The sequence below is a fragment of the Bos mutus genome, chromosome 23 (genome assembly GCF_027580195.1).
Source record: "Bos mutus isolate GX-2022 chromosome 23, NWIPB_WYAK_1.1, whole genome shotgun sequence".
Classification (NCBI taxonomy): domain Eukaryota; kingdom Metazoa; phylum Chordata; class Mammalia; order Artiodactyla; family Bovidae; genus Bos; species Bos mutus.
The window spans coordinates 23,604,190-23,624,305 of NC_091639.1; the positions used below are offsets into that span (position 1 = coordinate 23,604,190).

The window sequence follows — 20,116 nt, forward strand, 5'->3', positions numbered from 1 at the left end:
CAATCACCCCGTTTATTATAAAACCAACATTTATTGAGAACAAAGGAAACCAATTAGCACAGAGGCTCAATTTCATCAAACTTCAGTTGAGGGTGGGGAACAGGGGTGGCAGGAGGCGCTTGGGGGGAGGGGTGGCCAGCCCTGAAGTCACCCTCCCAGGAAAGAACCAGCTCTGGGAGACAGGGGCTGTCAGACCTCCAGGGCCTGGCTGGGAGCTGGCTGAGGAATGTGTGAAGGGGTAAGGGAGAGAGGAAACGGTAAAAGCCCCCAGGCGTAGGCTGTGGGCAAGCGGCAGAAGTGGCTACTGAGCTGGTGGCTGTCCAGGGGTGGGACAGTGGCTGTGGTCCGATCTCAGGGGTTGACGGGGGGCAGGGAGCTGAGCTCAGGCAGCAGCTCAGGGTGTGGGTCCAGGCGGGCCAGGCGGCTCTGCTCCAGGGCAATGGCCTCAGCCGAGTGCTTGCACTTCTCAGAGCCACACTGGCAGGTGAAGTACTTGCTTTTGATGTCCCAGAAGCGGTCACCATAGTCAAACCTGTCAGAGCAGCACAAGAGATCTGTGGAGCCCAGACCCACTCCAGAGCACCCACTCCCACTTCAGAGGGGCTCTAAGCCCTCCTAGGTTCAAATGCCCTGGCAGCACTAGCATTGCCCAGGAGCTTGTTAGAAGTGAAGGCTCTCACGACCCACCCCAAACCTACTAACTCAAAATCCATGAGGTTCAGGACTCTGTCTACAGTGACTTCAGAGAGGCTCTGCTCTAATCTATGCCTGGAAACCAGGCACTTGCCAGCCTTCTGCTTTTGGTCTGGGGCTTGCTACATCTCCCACACCCCAGCTGAGCCTCAGGAGGCCTCACCCCAGCTCCTCCCCGGCCCGGATGTCTCGGGAACTGAAGAAGGCGATGCGTGGAAATCTCAGGTCTTGGTGCAGCATGAAGACTCGGACGGGATGATGTTGGGGTCACACAAGTGGTTGATGAAGCGGCTGATGTTGCCGTAGTAACGGGCATCGATGCAGTACACCTCTCCATCCTGAGGGGGGAGCATCACTCATCACATCTACCACCACCCTGCTGGCTGGCCAACCTCCTCGCCCCACTGATCACCTGGCCCCTCCTCCCCAGGTTTCCATCTGCTGCTTGAAAGGAGGAAGGCAAGGGGGTCTCCTGCCCACCTTGTTGTCCAAGTCGAAGAGATAAGAATCGTCCTCTCTCACATCAGCCTCGGCATCAGAGATCAGTTCTCCGACATACCTGTTGGGCAGGAAGTGGTGGTTCTGGAGGTGAGCAGGGAGTTACTGCAAGTAGGCTCCAGGGCCTGTCTCTCCCCACAGCCTGGGATTCCTCTTCCACCATTTGTCAGCTGCCCCAGACACTCTCCGTGAATCTCACAGATCCACATGGCTGGGGTGGGTGACCCAAGGATAGCAGACATGATCTAGGAGGGAGAGGGTAGGAGGTCCCCATCCAGAAGGGGGATCAGGAAGAGGAGCCTGGGGACACAGGCATGTGAGAGTACACAGGACAAACTGGCCAGTCGGGCTCCCCCAGGACAGCGAGATCAACAGGCAGGACCTGACAGTGTGGGGCAGGGGTGAGAAGTGTGGGGCCACTGGAGTAGCAGCGGTGGGGAAGCTCAAGGGAAGGTACAAGCTGCACCAGAGGATGATTCAGGTGAGTACGGAAGTGCCAAGCCTCTGGGGTGAAGGGATGAGTATCTTGGCAGTGGGCCTGGGTGGGGAATCTGTTCAGGTGTAGACATGGGGAGGACGAGGAAATCACCCAGCAGGTGGGGCAAGGTCAGGCTGAGGACAGGAGAGAGGTGAGAACTGCAGGAAGGGATGGAGCCCCAGGAGCTGTGAAGAACTGGGGAGGAAGCACCCACGTTTGGAAAGCAGAGGAAGAGGAGCTGGTGAAGAGGAAGAAAGGATGAGTTGCGGCTAAGGATGGTGTCATGGGAGCCAGAGCTAAGGGGGTGGCGGATGCCAGGAGAATGCAGACTGAGACACAGGGGTCGGGGTGTGGGGACCGACGAGAGGAAGCAGAGGGAGAGGGTAAAGGCAGATCTGGGCAGGGATGAGTAGGGAGTGGATGGGGGGAACTGAGATCCAGCAGGAAGAGGCCGCTTGTCTGAGTCAAACTGAGAGATGACACGATGGAGGGAAAATGAATGGTTTCTTAAATAGCCAAATAGGGCTGAATGACTTTTTTTTTGAAAGCCAAAGAAGATTAAGTTTGAAGACCATGGGGTAAAAGCTAGGAGACACGGAGAAGTTATAGATGCTGGGAAGAGAAAGAACTGACAGATGGGCAGGCCTGAGGCCCCTGAGGAGGTGGACGGAAGGGTAGCTGTTATCACCTCCATTTTGCAGACAAGGAGGAGGAGGCTCAAAGTGGTTGTGAACTTGGCCGAAGACACCCAGTGGCAGAATGGGGCTCAAACCCTGGTCTGTTAAAACTGGGCCTTTCCCCAGTTGAGAAGGGCAGGGGAGAGGGAGTGTGAAGCTCAGGAAGACACCAATGGGGAGGGAAAGACACAGGCCCTGTGACCTGGGCAGAGTGGAGGCTTGGGGATGGTGGTCAGAGGAGGCTGGCCAGGTGGACCCATTAGGGAGGAGGGCAGAGAGGGATGCCTGGGAGTCAGCCGTGGCCCTGCACCCAGCCCTTTGCCCCGAAGAGCCAGAGTACCCCTCCCCCTCAACCACTCACTCGCAAATGAAGGTACCCTGGGGAATGGTCTGCAGGGCACGGACCCCCCAGCCCATCTTGGCTGTTCGGTAGAGCTGCAGTCGCACCCTGAAGGTGGGAGAGAGGACGGTATTGAGGGGGGTGACATGGAAGCTTCCCAAAGGAGAGAAGGGAGAAAGCGGGGTGAGGAGGGCCAAGGGGCAGGGACTCACTTGATGCCGCTCTGCACTACTCTGTTCTTGCAGTTTCTCCAGCAGGAACATGCCTGGTTACACTCAAAAATCAGCGGGGGCTCAATCTTGTTAAATTCCTGGAGCAGCCGCCCATCCTGGGGTTGAGGGACGGGAAGACAGTGGTTTTTGTGTGGTGCTCCCCTCAGCTGCCCAGGACTCCCAAGACTTCACCGAAAAATCCATCACTGACCCCACCACAGACTCAGGGAGGCCACGTATACGCTACAGGAAACCCACAACCATCGCCCTTGATTTGCATACACCAAGGCTCTGTCTTGGCAACGTCCTAGGAGTCTCGGGTCTCGCCCTGCCCTCTCCGCTACTTCCGCCACAGGACAGAAGGCAAGGGACAAGGCCCCAGAGGGTTGGTGTCAGAGGCCAGCTCCGGAGGAGTGGATGGGCAGGTGGCCAGGGCACGCACCTTGTCATACCAACAGCGGATGCTGAGCTGGCCACACAGGCAGTTGGAGCTGGAGCAGTCATCCACACACGTGCAGTGCTGGGGCAGGAGGCAGGTCAGCTCACCCCTCAGAATCGGCCCAGGCCCCTCAGCTTCCCCCCACAAGCCCCCCAACTGCTGTCCTTTCTCTAGGGTCCACACTGTAAGGTAGTGGTGGTGATGGTCCCAGGATGAGGGGGAATCAAGATGCTGCTGATGCGGGTATCTCTAGGGCCACCATGAGCCTATGTGATACCTTCATGTGTCCTAGAAAAAGGTCCCCCTCCCCAGGTGGATGCAAGCCCACACCAGAGGTCCCTTTCAGCCCCACCACCTTGGCCAGACGTCCTTGTTGGCACAACGTGCCCGGCTCCACTTAGTGGCTCTGAGTGCCCCTTTGGGAGGAGGTCCCAGGGCCCCACACTAACCTGCAGGTGGGTGATGTTGCGGTCAATGTTCATGGTGGACGTCTCGCAGTTCTCTGAGATGTACTTGTAATCCTCGGGGCAGGGCTCCCCGTCCACACCATTGACACAGGGGATGGGGACGTTCTCATAGCCCCGAGCCACGTCCCTGGCAGGAGGGGAGATGGAGCTGGGTGGCTAGAGTATGGGGTGAGGGCTTCCCTAGAAGCAAGGAGAGGGCCGGGGGAGGGGAGAGGGTGTTCTGGGGGTTCATCAGGGGTGGGGAGTAAGGTTCGCAGATCAAAGGCAGGACACTTAGCTAAAAATCTGAATTTCAGATCAGATAATCAGGAAATAATTTTTTTAGTACAGGGCTTCCCTGGTGACTCAGACAGTAAAGAATTCACCTACAATGTGGGAGACCTGGGTTCGAACCCTGGGTTAGCAAGATCCCCTGGAGGAGGGCATGGCAACCCAGTCCAGTATTCTTGCCTGGAGAATCCCATGGACAGAGGAGCCTGGCAGGCTACAGTCCACGAGGTCACAGAGTCGGACAAGACTGAGTGATTAACACTCTCACTTTCATGTCCCAAATATACTCTCAGAACACTCTTAAACATTAAAAAAGTATGCGTTGGTCACTTGAAATTCTAATTTAGCCAGGTGTCTATTTTTATTTGCTGTATCTGCCAACTCTATCTGTATGTGTTTCAGGGGGAACGGAGGTGGTTCTGGGGACTCCGAGGCTCCAAGGGGCCTGGGGAGGGGGCTCTGGGTGCGGAGAGAGCCCAGGCTCACCGGCAGATGATCTTCTCCGTGCGGATGGCCCGATTCCCCACCCCGAGCCGGAGCTTGCGGTTGAGCTGGAGGGCAAACCACACGTCGGACCGCTCGGGGGTCAGGTCCCACGCCGTGTCCCCCTCCTTGTTCCGCAGCTCAGGGTTCGCCCCGCGTGACAGGAACAACCTGGGAGGGGACAGGAGCCCGTGGGGCACCTGGCCGTGAGAGGTGGCAGAGGGGCGCGTGTGGGGCTGGGTGCCGGGTGGGGGCTCACAGCACACAGTCGTGGTAGCTCTCCCGGGCCGCGATGTGCAGGGGCGTGTCCCCGTGGTAATTGACAGCGTGGAGGTCGCAGCGGGCGTTCAGGAGGACCTCGGCGATGGCGGCGCTGCCGGTGAAGGAGGCCCAGTGCAGGCAGATGTTCTCCTCCTGTGGAAGTGGAAGGGGGCGAGGCTTGAACCCAGCTGGCGCACCTAGCTCAGGCGCAGGGCAGGACTGAGCCCACCTCTGGCATCCCCACCAACCCCGCACTCACGTTGTCGGTGAGAGTGACGTCCGCGCCCCGTGTCAGAAGCATGCGGATCACTTCTATGTGCTTGTGCTCTGCAGCCCAGATGATGGGGGTCCACCCGCCGCTGTCCTGGGGGCGGGGAGGGAAGGGGGAGGGTGGAGACACAGCTCCCGCCGCTCACACAGAGTCAGGGCTCCACCGTTCACAGGCAGTGGGGCCCCGGGGCAGGTAATTTAAGGTCTCTGGGTCTCCGTTTCTTCATTTATAAACTGGGACTAATAGTGTCTACTGCTCATGACTGCAAAGTAATTTTTCTCTTTCTAAAAAATATTTCCTAGATCTACCCACTTACAAGAGAAGCAGGGACCCAATAGCAATAACCCCCTCCAGGTACACAGATTGTTGTAGTCTCCAAAAAAAAATTTTTCCCACTTAAACGGACCAGAGTTTCTTAGAAAGTGGTAAAGTCTGAGTCTGGCGCAGGACAGCTGCTGACAAGGATGCTCTCAAAGGCTACTGGATCAGTTCAAAGCCACAGAAGTCTGTGGCAAGGGGCTTCTTCTGGACAAAGGATGGAACGGCTCAAAGATCAAGGGGAACACAGACTAAAACACCTCCAACAGGTAAAAAACTGAGTTAATACTGGCCAGTTCCAGAGATTAAGGCAACAACTCATTTTGAAAACTGGTAAAGAAAAACAGAAAGAAACAGAAAAGAGTTAAGAGAAATACAAGTGAAGCAGGGAATAGAGATATGAACAGGGTGGAACAGTGTGACATGCAGGGGAAGGGTCAGAGGTCAGACGAGGGAGAAAGGGGACCAGGCTGCTGACCTGGGCATTGACGTCCACCTGTCCCGTGCTCAGCAGCAGGCTGACCATCTCCAGGTTCCCAATTTTGGCGGCGTGGTGGAGGCACGTGGAGCCGTCTTCCTCCTGGGGGTGACGCGGGCAAATGAGCCCTCAGGCTGGCACCTCAGGCCCGGCCCCTGAGCCCAGCCAGGCCTGTCCGGCCACGCACCTTGCTGTAGACACAGCCCCCACGCTGCACCATGTAGCGAGCCACCTCCAGATGGTTGTTCACCACGGCCTCCATCAGCGGCGTCCGCTGCTGCTTGTCCACGGCATTGATGTTGGCTCCAGCCTGCACGGAGGGGCTGTTGGCACCAGGGAGGGGCTGGGTCGGGGTGGGGTGGGTGCTGTGGTCTCAGGCGGGGCCCATGCTGACCTGCAGCAGCACATGGCAGATCTCCACAGAGCCCTTCTGGGCAGCCGCGTGCAGGGGTGTGCGCTTGCTCTGCTGGTCACTCTGGAAGTTGGGGTCCAGGTTGTCCACTGTGGGGAGAGCCCACCACACCGGGAGAGGGAGGGACATGCGGTGAGCAAGCGAGGGGGTGGGTGGCATCTCCTCCAGGAAGGCTTCTCAGGACCCCAAGCTGGGTCAGGGGTGCCTCCTGGGCCTCCCCTGTGCTCACATCCACTGTGGCACAGTCTCATGAGAATAAGATGTTAAAGAGCACCAGCTCTGCCCAAGTTCAAATGGCCCCAGCCCCTCAGTACCCTGTGCACTGGGCAAGCCAGTTCACCACTCTGAGTCTCCGCTGGGAAGATACAAGTGAGTGAAAGTGTGTAAGCTCTCAGAACAGGGCCCAGGGCCTCTGTGCTTATTGCCACCACAGTCCCCATCATCACGGGCGACCTGTGCGTCTGCATCCCCTACCAGCCTAAGTCCTTCAGGGCAAAGACCATGACCCTCATGGCTGCCCTCCTGGCTCCGAGCCCAGGGATGGGCACATAAGCAGAGCTCAGGTAGGGTCTGCTGAATGAACAAGGGGGACACTCACACAGCATCAGGATCACCTTCTGCAGCTCCCCTTGCTTTACGGACAGGTACAACTGCCGAGGGTGGAACCGGAGCTTTTTCCGCCTGCCGGGGTAAGGGCCCCTCAGATTAAGTAACAGCCCCAAGAACCACAGATCCACACTCCCAGCCCCAGTCCTAGCGGCCGTGCCCGCGCGTGCAACCCCTACTTACCTCTCTGACTCCTGGATGACCAGGGCCTTCTCCAGGGCCTCTCGGCCTGGCCCTGGTGGCAGCCCTACAGCTGAGAGGCAGCCCCCATTGGGCAGGGTTAGGGAGGGCCCTGAGCTGTCGATGGTGTCGGCCAGAGGGTCGCAGGGTGGACGCCGAGGCTCCCCCTGCCCCCGCATCCGGGCACTGTGGGAGAAGGCGTGAATGTCTAGGGCAGATGGGGACTGCGCAGGGAAGACAGAAGGCAAGGGCAAAGCCAGTACCTGGGCTGGGAAGTGTCCGCTCTCCCGGGGGCATCCTGGGCCAGGGGTGGGGGAGCGGGTGCTGCAGTGCCAGCCGGTGGGGTCACCCCATCCCCCCGGGGGATGGTCACCTCCTGGGCCTCAGATGCGTCCTCCCCACAGTGGGGACAGAAGACCATCCCGTTCAGCTGGGACACACAGGCCTTGTGGAAGCGGTGGGCCACACGGAAGTCGGGGTGACACTCCAGGAAGGTGCCCTAAGGGCAGGGAAATAACACGGTCAGGCTCCGGGAGCCCCTGCCCCTTGGGGCACGCCGCCTGGCTGCCCTGCTGGTCACTCACAGCCGTACAGAAGTAGCCACAGCCGGGGCAGCAGTGATGTTTGACCATGCGCGCACGGTGGGTCTCACAGAGCACCATCAGGGCCACACGGCTGGACGGTCTCATGGTCTCCCGCTTGAGGATGGCAGCATTGCAGCCGGACAGCTGTGGGCGGCGAGGCCGGGTGACAAGAGGTGAGGCTGGGCTCCGGGGCCAGCTGCCCTGGCATCTCGCCGGCCAGTCCCGGGCCCACCTCTCCGTCCACGCTCTCTGTGGCCATGCACTTGTGCCCTGCTCTCTCGCTGATGCGGTCTATCTTGGGGGCCTCCATGCGGCAGCTGCAGAGGGGCAGCTCCTCAAACCCGCGCTCTGTCTCCAGCGAAGATGTGTCATTGGACACCCCTTGGATAGAGGGAGCAGGGAGCTGAGGGAGGCCCAGCCCCTCACCCGCCAGGACCCCTCATGGGGCCTCTCACCCCCACCCTGACTTTTCCTCCATGCTCCCGAACCCCCAAAGTCTGGTCATGGACACCCCAGCTCCAGTGGGGTCCCCCTCCTCCCCATTCCCTCTGGCCCTGAGGGCACCCCTAGTGGCTCCCTATCCCGGCAATCGGCAATTGGCAATTACCAGCGTGGTTGGGAGAGAGGGTCCCCTCGCTGGGCAGCTCCAGAGACCCCAGAGGGACCTCCATGTACTCACTGGGGCCTGAGGAGCCCACACCATTCACTCCTGACACAGAGACAGAGAGAGTGAGAGTGCGAGCTCACAGGTGCCTGGACGCGGGGGTGCATGCGGAGCGTGGGTGTGCATGCATGCTCTCTGGGGGCCGGGAGGGGGCTGGAGGAGGGGACCCCAAAGCAGAGGAGCCTCCTCACCTCGTGGCTCCTTGGCCCTCGGAGGCTCTCGTTTCCGCCGTTTCCGTGATGGCTTCACCCATGGGCTGTCCTTCCGCCATTTCTTCTTGGCTTTGCGGCGGCCGCTGGAACCACTCTGGGGAGGAGGAGGAGCATTAGGGTGGCAGGTGGCCCCCAGCCCGTAACCCCCCTCCTTGGGGACTCAGACTTCTGGTCCTGCAGTCTCCACTCCTCCGGGGCTGCTGGCTTCCAACCCTACCCTGTCAGACTGATTGCCAGACTCTTCATCTTCCTCTTCTTCTTCCTCCTCCTCCTCCTCCTCTTCTTCTTCCTCCTCTTCCTCCTCCTCCTCTTCCTCTTCCTCACTCAGTTGTTCAGCCAGAGCTTCAACCTCAGACTGGAAGAGAGGTAAAGCTGTGGCCTCCCCAGGCCACAGCTCGCTCTTGGGGAGAACTTGGGAGAGAGGCAGGGTAGGACACATACAACCCCTGGGACTCAGAGAAGGAGGTGTGATCAAGAAAACCATAAATCCCCAAGGATGGTTCCCTGGTGAAGATGACTGTGGACAGGAGAGGAAGGAAAGGCTGGGTACAAAGAGGGGGTATGGCGTGTTATACAACAATGAAAAATACGGTGCTACGGTGACATGCAAAACTGTGATGATCTTGGCAACATAACAGTTAAGGAGGGGGAAAAAAAAAAGCAGTTCCAGGTAACAAATGTATAGTATGATACTCTATGAAGTTCATAAACAGGCGAGACTGAAAACACTACATGAAAAGCTAATCAGAAATGCTATAATGAAATCTGAGTGATATCATCTGAATCCACTGATCTTAACTTCACTAATAAAAGACCAAATGTCCAACACCTGATGATACAACAGGACGCACCTGCTATCAAGTCTTACCAAACTAAAAAGAAAAACAACAGGCCTCTGAGGCTGAGCACACTTCTGGATCTATGAGTTTACAAGAAGAAACACTGGACAGAGAATTACATGTCAATCCCCACCCGATCAGCCGACTCCTAAGTGTGAGGAATTCTGCAGGACAGAATTCTTGTTCCTTTAACAAATGAGTGGCAAAAAAAAGTTATTTTTTTAGAAGGCAGGGAACCTATATACCAAGAGAGACCTAAGACAAATAATCAGATCAATGTGTGGAACTCATTTGAAACTTGACAAATGAAAACCCATTTATGAAACAACTGAGAAAATGCGAAGACTAATTGGTAGCAAGGCGATGGGATTAAATAATCATTTGTAGGGACTTCCCGGGAGGTCCAGTGGTTAGGTCTCCATGCTTCCCCTGCAGGAAGCATGGGTTCTATCTCTGGCTGGGGAACTAAGATCCCTGTAAGCCACATGATTCGGCCAAAAAAACCCCAAAAACATCTGTAAATCTTTTGAAAACAGAAAGAGGTCTAATGTTTAGAGAGACTTATGGAAATGTTTCTAGATGAAATGGTGCCTGGCTATTTGCTTTGAACCAATCCAGTAGGTATGGGTATTAGGGAGGAACAGATGAGTCAAGCAAGACCCGCTGTGTATTGCTAATCCTTTGAGCTGGGTGATGGCCACCTGGGGGCTCACTATTCTATTTTTTGTGTGTATCTGAAAGATTCCATGAGAAAACAAACAAAAAGTAAAAGGGGCAAGACTAAGCATTATGTTGCATGGGCAAACACACATGTGAAACAAACCAAACAAGAAACAAAGGAATAAACAACAAATAAACCATAAAACGGGATGTTACACCCCAAGTCCAGGGTGGTGATTATCACTGGAGAGGGACAAGGGGATGGTATGGGGTAGAGCACACAATGGAAATAAGTTATAGATAGTACGGGGCAGTGAACTAGTGGGTGTTCAGAAAAGGAAAGAGAGGAAAAAGTGGGGCAGGAAAGACTGGAGAATGAGCCCTGGATGCGAGGGGAGCGTGGCTGGGAGGGTGGCTGGCTCCCTCTCACCTTGCTGTCAGAGTCCACCCGCTCATCCACAGAGTAGGAATCATAGTAGAGGCTGAAGTCATCCCCTACCACCGTTTCCCACTCCTCCAGGGACCCGGGGTCCCCCTTCTCCAGGGTCACTTCTCCCGAACTCCGCGTAGAAGCCAACTCTTCTGACTAGAAAAAGATTGAAGAAACATTGACGCTGCTGGCACTCACTCACCAACCCATTTCCCGTGAGGGTAAGATGGAACCCCAGCTCTGGGGCTGCCTCAGAGCAGCCCTCAGGGAGAGAGGCCCTGTTCCCAGCCCCTCCTGGCTCACCAAGCCACCTCCTGAGTTCAGCTTCCTCCTTTTGGCCACATCTAGAAGAAGAGAGAGAGAGAGAAAGGAGTGAGACTGGCACTCTAAGCCCTTAGCACAGGCCATAGCAAGCCACAGGTAGGTGGGGGATGGGACTGACCTGAGGTCACCTTCCCCAGCGAGTGCACGTCATCACTCATGCGGAAATGCTGCACTTCAGGGGGCCGCTTCTCAGGGACTGGGGGCTGGGGGCCAAGAGGGAGCACACTTAGGGTCAGGGAGCATCTAAGGTTCTGTCTGGATGAGCTGAGAGCCCCAGGTTGGGGTGGGGTGGTGAGCCACACCCTCAGAAACGCCATCCAAAGTTCTCTGGCAATATGAACCACGTCAGGCCATATTCCCCTCCTAACACTCAACCCTTCATAGACACAGAAGCAGGCCCCTTGCCCCCTCCTTTCCACATGGAAAAACAAATTAAGGCCTTGATCAAAGCTACGCAAAGCAAACCCGGAACAACATGATATCCAGATCCCTAAAAACACTGTCATAAAGCTTCTGAGATTCTGGGGCTCTTGTCACTTCCCTTGTCTCCTTCTCAGTAGAGATTCACAGTAAAACCTTTAAAACAGCAGGGACAGTTTCAAAGAAGGGAGGGAGAAGTTCCCTGGGGGCTTGCTTTGAAGTAGAACAGGAAAGGTGGTTTGAAGTCTCTATAGTTGTTGTCACAAGAGTAATTAAGACATTGACAACACAATTAACTTTTCAACATTTGTATCTTCTACTCTCCTCTCCCTAAGAGCACAACCCCCAGGAAGACAGGTATCTGGTATGTTCATAGATTAAACCCCAGTAAAGAATCTGACGTACAGTAGCCCCTTGGTAAATATGTGAAGCAGTCACGTACTGGGTAAGAAAAGGCCTGAAGCTAAATTGTAAAACAGCAGCCCATGGGGGTTTATGGTTAATTATTCTGTTTCTCCCACTCCCACAGCCATCCCCCTAAGCCTCACCTGTCCATTTCCTGGTTTGGACATGGTTTTCCTGGCTCGATGAACCTTGGGCTGCCCCTCTGGGCTGGCTGTGGCCGGAGGGGGTTCAGGCCCTGCTGCTGGCACCCCTTGGGCGCCCGGCATACTCAGCAGCCTCATAGCCAAACTCTGAACTGATGGGGGTGATTTTCCGGCCCCTGTCATTGACATCTTGGCTCGGCTGGGACAGGCACCCCCCTTGCTGGGGGAAGACGGGAACGACTTTGTGGCATGGCCTGGAAAACACAGGCAGGCAAGAGACAAGATAAGAGGGAAGACAGAGTCAGAAGTCACCCCACCTCACCCCTCCCCAGACTCCCCCGGCTTCTCACCCAGCAGGATGCGACCCCCATGGAGGTCCCCATCTCCCTCGAGATTCTCGGGTTCATCCCCAATGAGTGGTGTGGCCCCTACAGGGGTGTCAGCCCCCTCATCGCCGACAGTGACTGTGACAGAGGCTGGGGATGAGGGGCCAGCAGTCTCCAGGGAATCGGGGTTGGCCTTGGGCAGGGTCTCCTCACTACGAGGGGTGTCCCCCAAAGAGCCATGAACTGTAATGGAAGAGAAAAAGTCCAGGGCTAAGGGCTCACGAGATCATGTGTTGTGGGGGAGGTGAAGGTCCAACAGGGCCCGTTTCTGCTTCACTCACCTCTCTCGGTGGCTCCTCTGGGCTCCTTCTCCAGCACCAGCGCCCCCATCTCAGCGGGGGCCTCCCCCTGGGAGGGGACACAAGGGATAGGAGGGCTGGTCAGTCCGGTAGGAAGCTGGGGGGCCCAGGACGCCTGGGCCCTGGGTAGAGAGAGCAGGCTCCGGGGCCTACCTCTTCCTCTATGGGCTCCCCCCCTTCCGCGGCCTCGGCTGCCCGGAGGGGCCGCACGACCCCTCCCCCGGGCCCGCATCAACCCCCTCCCTCTCGGCAGACCCCGCATCTCAGGGGCCGAGAAGAGAGGAGGGGGAGGGGGCGGGGCCTCTGCGCCCCGGCCCCGCCCCCTCCTCCCGGCTGCACGCGCCGCTCCCCCTTTGTCCCCCAGGCCGCGGGGACCCCGGGCACCAACCCCTCCAGCGCCCGCTGTCCCCCAGCCCGGTGGACGGCCCCTCGTGCCCCTCGCGCGTGCTCCTGGGGCCCCGGCGCCCGCCGCCCACTCGGGGGCAGCCGGCGGCTGCACGCGCGCCTCCGTGCCCACTCCCCCCACCTCCCACCCCCTGGTCCCCTCATCCGCCCCCGGTGCTGGCCCTCCGGATTGCTGCAAGTCTCGCTCGGGCCCCCCGGCCCCGTTGCACCCCCGGAGCATTGCACGGGCGCGCGCTTCCCCCGGGCGCGCGCGCGGGCATGCACCCGCCTCTCCCCCTCCCCTTCCGCACCTCGGCGGCCGCCGCCGCTGCAGCTCCCGCCGCCGCCGCCATCGCCGCTTGCGCGGGGGGCCGAGCCGGCGCGCGGCCGCCCCGGGTCACGTGGGTTGGGAGGGAGGGCTGAGAGGAGCCTTAAAGGAGCCACTACGCGCTTTCTGGCCATTTTTCCCCCGAGAGCGGCCTCGGAGATGGCAGTTCCTGTCCTAAACTGGGAGCGGCAGGGGAGAATTGCTGCCCTTCCTGGCCTCACTCAGCTGGGAACCGAAGGCGAGGCACGCCTGGGTCCAGGTGTGGCTTCTCCATCTCCCACCTGGCTTTAGGTAATTAGCGGGGCGTCTGAGCCTTCCGGCTCTCGGCAGTCTGTATATTCAATCCTACCCGCGTGTGCTTCTCCCGCTTCTGGTTGCTTTCTAGTTTTCTGGGTCATTGGACTGAAGCCTGGGCCTCTTGGCCTCGCTTCTCTAACGAGCAGGAAGGGGGCGATGGGGATGCGCGGAGGACACCTTTAGCCTTAGCTGGTCCTAGCATGCGGCTTCAATGTACCCTGGAGCAGCGACCCCTTTTGAAAACCTGGGGCTGAATGTCTCTCCCGTTTATGCCAGACATGTTAAGCCACCACGTGCACTAGGGATCCAGGTAAGCCCCCAGAGGCCCGAGTCTTTACTATCTGCAGACACTAAAGTAACCTTTTTTTGCCAAACACTTCACAAGCATACCAGGCACTACGTGGGTCGTAGCCCAGCCAGTAGTGGAAGTACGAATGATATTACACCGAGGCACAGAACTTTGATAGCAGTATTTAGGGTACAATCTCTTTAGGTATTACATCTGGTCAAAGTTTGGAAAATATCTGTACTTGCAATATTCGACACAGGCAAATGGTTAGGATATAGGGCACCTGAGGCCAATTCAAGGCCTTCTGGGAACTGTAGTTCTCTTTGGTGAAGAACCGTTTCAGAGCTTTCTGGGAATTGTAGTCTTCTCCATACCAGAACCCAAACAGTGGTTTTTAGCTTTCTCCAGGACATAAGCCCTTTCCCCAGACCAAACGCCCAAACACAGGCTTCTGCTTACAATTTTGATGGGCACAATGATCACAACTATAGCTCATTCCTAGCAGTCATACCCAACTCCTCAACTGGAGCAGGTTATCTGTTAATACCTCTGCCAAAAAAATCACTGAACACTTGTGCTGTGAGCTGATAGATGTTGAGGATGCAGAACTGGGAGGGTCTCTGGCTAGAGGAGCCCACCTGTCACATTTCCCTTCCCCTGTCAAGGCTCCTTTAGGCATGAGACCTGCATGAGTTGTGACCTCTGAGTACTTAGCAAATGACATCAGAGGGTGAGATGGTCTAAGGTCGGATAGTCTTTTAGACACAGTTGCCAGACAGAGTATAAAGAAAAAAAGTTTTTTTTTTTTTTTATTTTGTGGAAAACAAAAGCCGAAAAACTAAAACCCCAAACTCCAGAAAAAATCCTAAAAAATACGTTTTTTTTCCTTAAAAAATACTGTATAAGTCTCTACTACTCTCCCTCCCCGCAACAGCCTTTCTTGTGTACTCTCATCTAAGTGCCCTACCCCCCCCCCACCACTATTTGTAGTTCTTGCTGTTGTACCCCACTTCCCAGTATCTACCCAGGCTGCTCACCCCCATATTCTCTTACCTGCCATCTTATTTTGTTCTCCCTAGAATTTTGGTAAGCCTTGTACCCATCCCATTTCCCCAGCATGCAAGAACTGTCTCCCCTTCCCTTCTCCAGAATTCAGTCATCCTTTCCCCCTACCACTCCCTCTCCCAAGGATCTATTCCAAGCAGGAGCAGGTAAGCTGCCTCCTGCCAGATTCCCTCCCACTTCCCACCCCCCCTCCCCCATCAAGAAATGTCAGAACCTCTTCCTGGGCAGCCTTAGCTAGGAATAAAACATTTTCCAGTCTTTTTCCCCCCGCCTCATTCCATAAGCCCTTTTCCCTCCCTCCACATATCCATGCACCTCTAAGAGAAGAAACTTTATCTGGGACCCCCTATTCCCTTGGCCTTCTCAAAGAACTCTCCCTCTCTCCATCCTTTCCTTCTGAAGAGGCAGGGTCTTCTCTCCAAGGAATCTTCGGCCCCTTGCTGTGTGTCTGCTCAGGCTCCCACCGTACCTGCCTGCCCCCGACCCCCCACCCTCCTATTCTCCTGGACCAGGGAGACCCTCCCCACTTGGCCCAGGGCCCCGGCGCCCGCCTCGCTAGCGGATGAGGACGTTGATCTCAGCCACACTGGCCTCCAGCACGTTCTCGGCTGTGGTCTTGCCGTGCTGCTCCTTGAGGTGCCGCCTAATGGCCGGCTTGTGAGCGAAGCGCACGTCGCAGTAGGAGCAGCGATAGGGCCTCGCTCCCGAGTGGAGGTTGAGGTGATCGTGCAGCGTGGACTTCTGCGTGAAGCACTTGCCGCAGATGCCACACGAGTGCGACTTGACGCCGCGGTGCACGTTCATGTGGCGGTTGAGGTTGCTGCTGTGGTTGAACTGCTTGCCGCAGCGCGGGCACATGAAGATGAAGTGCTGCGCCCGCATGTGGAAGACCAGCTTCTCCACGCCCTGGAACACTTCCGGGCACTTGGTGCACTTGATGTTCTTTAGGGGATTTCCGCTGGAAAAGCCTCCGGGCAGGGGTCCCCGGCCGCCCCCTGCCCCCAGGCTGCCCCCCGCCCCCCGGGCAGCCATGGCCACCGCTGCTGCCTCCACGAGGCCTGAGGTGGCCCCCACACTGGCCCGGCCTCCAGGGATCAAGAGCAGGCCCTCCCCTTCCGCGTCCTCAGACAGGCTGTAGCAGGCTTTAACCACGCCCTGCGGTGGGGCCACAGTGCTGGGAGGCACGCTGCTCTGGGCCAGCTCCCCAAGGTGGCTGCCCACAGAGCCTCCAATGCCCAGACCTCCTCCCAGGCCCCCGGGAGGTTTGAGCCGGTGTGCCACCTCCAGGGCTGATTCCACCTTGACGATGCAGATGTCAGACACATCCTCATCCTCGTCCTCATCCTCTTCCTCAGCCTTCAGCTCCAGGTCCTCATCCAGAGGGAACTCCAGCTTCACAGGCCGCAGGAGTGGAGGGGGAAGAGGGGGCGGGGGTGGGGGTTTGGGGGCTGGCTTTGGGGTCCTGGCAGGAGGGAGCAGGGATTTGGTGGCACTGACACTGCTCACAAGGCTGGCATCGCTGACCCCATCCTCTTTGAGGCCTATTTTGGGCTCGATAAATTGGCTGAGGGCGTTCCGGCATTTCTCCACCACGTGCTCCATCTGCAGGTAGGACGCGGCCGTCAGGTAGTTAACGATATCCCTGACGGCGAATTCCAGGGCGCCCGTATAGCAAGAGAGGAGCAGGTCAGCCACTATGCGTGCACTGTGCATCAGTGAGACCTGCAGCTCAGAGCTGGGATTCAGCAGGAACTGGTCCCGCAGGAACGGCGAGCAGGCGGCCAAGATGACCTTGTGGCCACGGAACTTGAGGCTGTCAGCCACAATGGTCACGTCGCAGAACCGCTCCTCTGCGCGGAGCTGGTTCATGTTCCGCAGCGTAGCGGCCTCGTGGCCAGGCAGCTGGAAGCGCAGGACTTCCACCCCAGAGGCCATTGTGGCGGGGGGTGGGCAACCCTGGTTGGGAAGGAAACCGGTCAGAGACAAAGGTCTCCGGCTTTGCTAAGCCAAGGCTCCAGGCCTTGCACTCCCATTCTTGGCAGGGCCCCCCAGCATCAGATCACCCAGTCTTCAAGCCTCTTCCTCAGTTTCCCCAGCCCCCGGGGAGGCGCTGTCCCTTCGGGAGAAGGGAGGCGTGGTTCCCGGGGGCGGGGCAGCGGCGTCCACACCCCCCAGCCCTACCGCCCGCGATGATGGGGCGAGCCCGCGCCCACAGGGGAAGGTCGGCAGAAGCGGGAGCAGAGGCCTGGGGTTCTGGGTGGCCCGGGTTGCAGCCTCTTCTCACCCCGCCCCTTTTACCCGCTGCCCCATTCCTCCACCGCCCCCTTGCACGTTTGCACGCGCTTTTCACGTCCTCCCCCCCTGCCTGCACGCACCGTGCACGCCCCCCACGTTGAGACCTCGGTGGCACGCCCCCCCCCCCCCGCCCCACGACCCTGAGTGCACGCGCCGCTCACCTGGCTGGATTCCGCGCGCTGTTTTTTTCCCCCCCTATTTCCCCCACCCCCCCCGGGGCCGACTGCGCCCCCACACACGGGCAGGGCCTGGGCAGCGCGCAGGCGCGGGGGTGCACGGGGCGCGCGCGCGGGGCCGGCTCCGCGTGGGCGTAAGGGGGGAGGGGTGGGGGCGGCTCGTGCAGTGTGTTCCAGGCCCCGCGCGCGGCGGCGTCGTCGAGAACTCGGGGAGGAGGAAGAGGGGAGGGAATTAAAGGAGCAGGATTCCCCCTTTCCCGACCCCCCTTTCTTCACCAGCTCCCCCCACACGGTTAAAGGGCCGGACAGCCTGGCCTCTCCTTTGGCCGGTATTATTTGTCCGCCAGAGCGGAAATACGTTCCGCACCCCCCTCTTTCTGGCTCCCCCTCCTCTGTGCCTCCGGGCCCCGTGGCCCGTCTGCGCGTGCGTGCCAAATGCCGCGCGGAGGCCCGCTCGCTGGGGCCCGCCCTCCCCACTCCCAGCAGCCGGCCGCGCAGCTTGCTTCTCGCCCCGCAACGCGCACTCCCCGCCCTCTGCTCTCCCCCTGCCTGGCTCCCCGCGGGGGCGCTGCCACCTGCTCACGCGGGCGTTACTTCTCTGACCCAGCTGCGTGAAGCGGAGCCAGAGTTGCAGCCACGGCCCCTCCTGGGGTCCCAGATCGCCCCGTGGCTACCGAGATGGTTGTTCTTGGTTACCTACGCCTGCATCACCTGTTGATTCTGTTCATACTTCCTCCGGCCACGCTTTCAGATTTTTGCAACTCTTCTGAAGCTGGTAAACACCTCAGCACTCCCGGTCTAAAAGATATTTTTAACTTTATACAAGACCAGACAATCCTCCACTTCCTCTCTCTGTCTCAAAATCTTACGAAATCACAACCATCCTTCCCTTCCCTCCATTCTCAGAATCGATCCTAACTTCTTGCCAAGGCAAACGCCCTCGTAAGGTCGACGACCTTGCCCATTTCACCCTCTACAATATAATAGACCTGGTACTAATTATTCTAATTATGTGAAGATGTAGTTTAGTAGAACAAGCGTCCATCCTACCCCAGCTGCTCCACCAGATTGACAAGGTCAGAACTCCTTCGCCCTAAACAAAGTCCTCCCTTAGTTCTGCCCCTTTGCCTTCTCTTTCTCTGTTCCTCCCAAACTGCCGTCTCTGCGCTTTAACACCGGCTTTTATGAGCACCCTGAAGGCTGGCTCCCTTCCCGCCTTTTTCCTTGCACCTCTCATATACCTGTACTCATTTCTCCACCCAACCAAGTCCAGGTGAAGAAGCCTCTGTTGCTTGCCGCCTGGATTTATTACATCCTCCAGGAGACTAGAGCATTATCCTTACACATCAGTTTTGGTGGAATGTTCAATATCTGTGTTCAGTCTAATGGTTTCCCCATTAGATTGCCAACTCTTGATTGCATGAATCATCTCCTGGGTTATGTTTTGCAAATAAAAGTCATACAATAAATGACTGACTGTTGAAGTCATTCCTCTTCAGTTCAGCCAGCATCCACCCATAAAAAGTTTGTTCCTGACTTAAACTGGATCCTGAACTTAAGGGATGCCCTTTGGGTTGGGAAGTGTTCAGATGGTGCCTCTACTCTTTGCCTTTCTGTTTTAAATTCTCTGACTTTTTTGCGGTCACCCTGCTGATGCTTAGTTGCTTCAGTCATGTCTGACTCTGTGCGACCCTTATGGACTGCTGCCTGCCGGTCTCCTCTGTCCATGGGATTCCCTAGGCAAAAATACTGGAGTGGGTTGCCATATTCTCTTCCAGGGGATCTTCCCCACCCAGGGATGGAACCCAGGTCTCCTGCATTTCAGGCAGAGTCTTTACCCCTGAGCCACCTTCAGCCAGTTCTCTCTATTCTAAAATGCCCTTTTTGTAGAAGTATGTGTTGTTAGGCCACATGGATTCTGTTGGCATTTGTGTCAGATTTTCAGACACACCTAGGCTCAGAGCCATATCCCACTACTTATGAAAACAGGGCCTTTGGGCAAGTTCCTTCTCTGAATCACAGTATTTTTATCTTTAAATTGGAGGCCCTGATTCCTCACAGGGCTAATGTGACGTTCAAGTGAGCCTGACACAGTACGTGCTGAATCAATGAGACCTCCCTTCTCCTTTGCCTAATTGGAGGACAGACTGAAATTTTCGAAAGGACTTTAAAAATTCTGTTTCCCTATCTTATCTCTTTTCCTCATTACCAAATTTCCCAAGAGTTGTTTACAGGCTTCTGGTGGCTCAGTGGTAAAGAATTTGCCTGCCAATGCAGGCAACAGGGGTTTGTTCCCTGGTCTGGGAAGATCACACGTGCCATGGAGCAACTAAGCCTGTGTGCCACAACTATTGAGCCTGTGCTCTGGAGCTGGGGGGCCACAACTACTGAACCCCGAGTGCCCTAGAACCCGTGCTCCGCAACAAGAGAAACCACCACAATGAGAAGCCTGCTCATCACGACTAGAGAGTAGCCCCCTGCTCCCTGCAACTAGAGGAAAGACCACGCAGCAACAAAGACACAGCAGAGTCAAAAATTTTTTAAATAAATAAATATGAGTTGTTTACACTCCAGTGAGAGCAGAAATTTAAAAAGTTGTCAAGGTGAGAATTTAAGTTTGTAAAATTCTGTACCTTGTCCCCTTCTTGCTACTTGTCCTTCCTGGGAGTATGAATGGGACAGAGGGCCTAATCTCAGTTTGGAGTTTAATACAGATAGTCCTAGGTAGCAGGTAGAGTTAAGAGCTGCGGAATCCTTAAGTACCCAGCCCACCCAGTTATAGTTTTATATGGAAACAAGCAGTGCACAAGCTTGTCTTCTCCTGTACATTCTG

The 20,116-nt window shown here is 56.9% G+C and overlaps 2 protein-coding genes across 4 annotated transcripts; both read right to left on the reverse strand.

Annotated features, from left to right (window-relative positions):
- Positions 1 to 11: 11 nt before the first annotated feature.
- EHMT2 (euchromatic histone lysine methyltransferase 2) lies at positions 12 to 13,234 on the reverse strand. The gene is given in 29 exon segments (XM_070360688.1): positions 12 to 532; positions 857 to 950; positions 953 to 1,031; positions 1,174 to 1,252; positions 2,708 to 2,794; positions 2,899 to 3,014; positions 3,341 to 3,418; positions 3,787 to 3,931; positions 4,561 to 4,728; positions 4,817 to 4,971; positions 5,078 to 5,182; positions 5,886 to 5,987; positions 6,073 to 6,195; positions 6,280 to 6,386; positions 6,896 to 6,978; positions 7,087 to 7,269; positions 7,347 to 7,582; positions 7,668 to 7,811; positions 7,900 to 8,048; positions 8,275 to 8,376; positions 8,523 to 8,637; positions 8,761 to 8,898; positions 10,473 to 10,628; positions 10,776 to 10,816; positions 10,915 to 10,999; positions 11,765 to 12,018; positions 12,115 to 12,333; positions 12,432 to 12,498; positions 13,145 to 13,234. Coding segments are annotated over 29 exon segments (3,633 nt in total). The 5' UTR covers positions 13,187 to 13,234; the 3' UTR covers positions 12 to 351.
- Positions 13,235 to 14,530: 1,296 nt separating this feature from the next.
- Positions 14,531 to 18,550, reverse strand: ZBTB12 (zinc finger and BTB domain containing 12). 3 transcript variants are annotated; one of them, XM_070360693.1, is made up of 3 exons: positions 18,525 to 18,550; positions 17,984 to 18,081; positions 14,531 to 16,768 (listed from the first exon to the last, which is right to left on the reverse strand). In XM_070360693.1, the coding sequence occupies exon 3, from the start codon at positions 16,745 to 16,747 to the stop codon at positions 15,368 to 15,370; it is 1,380 nt and encodes a 459-aa protein (XP_070216794.1). In that variant the 5' UTR covers positions 16,748 to 16,768; positions 17,984 to 18,081; positions 18,525 to 18,550; the 3' UTR covers positions 14,531 to 15,367. The 3 variants fall into 3 exon arrangements, with proteins under 3 accessions (XP_070216794.1, XP_070216795.1, XP_070216793.1); XM_070360694.1 differs by lacking the exon at positions 18,525 to 18,550 and having other exon boundaries at positions 17,980 to 18,081; XM_070360692.1 differs by lacking the exons at positions 17,984 to 18,081; positions 18,525 to 18,550 and adding an exon at positions 17,269 to 17,646.
- Between the last annotated feature and the right edge of the window lie 1,566 nt (positions 18,551 to 20,116).

What these genes read in the sequence shown, in the direction of transcription:
- ZBTB12 (XM_070360693.1), bottom strand. Translation starts at nt 16,747, where the DNA reads ATGGCCTCTGGGGTGGAAGTCCTGCGCTTCCAGCTGCCTGGCCACGAG.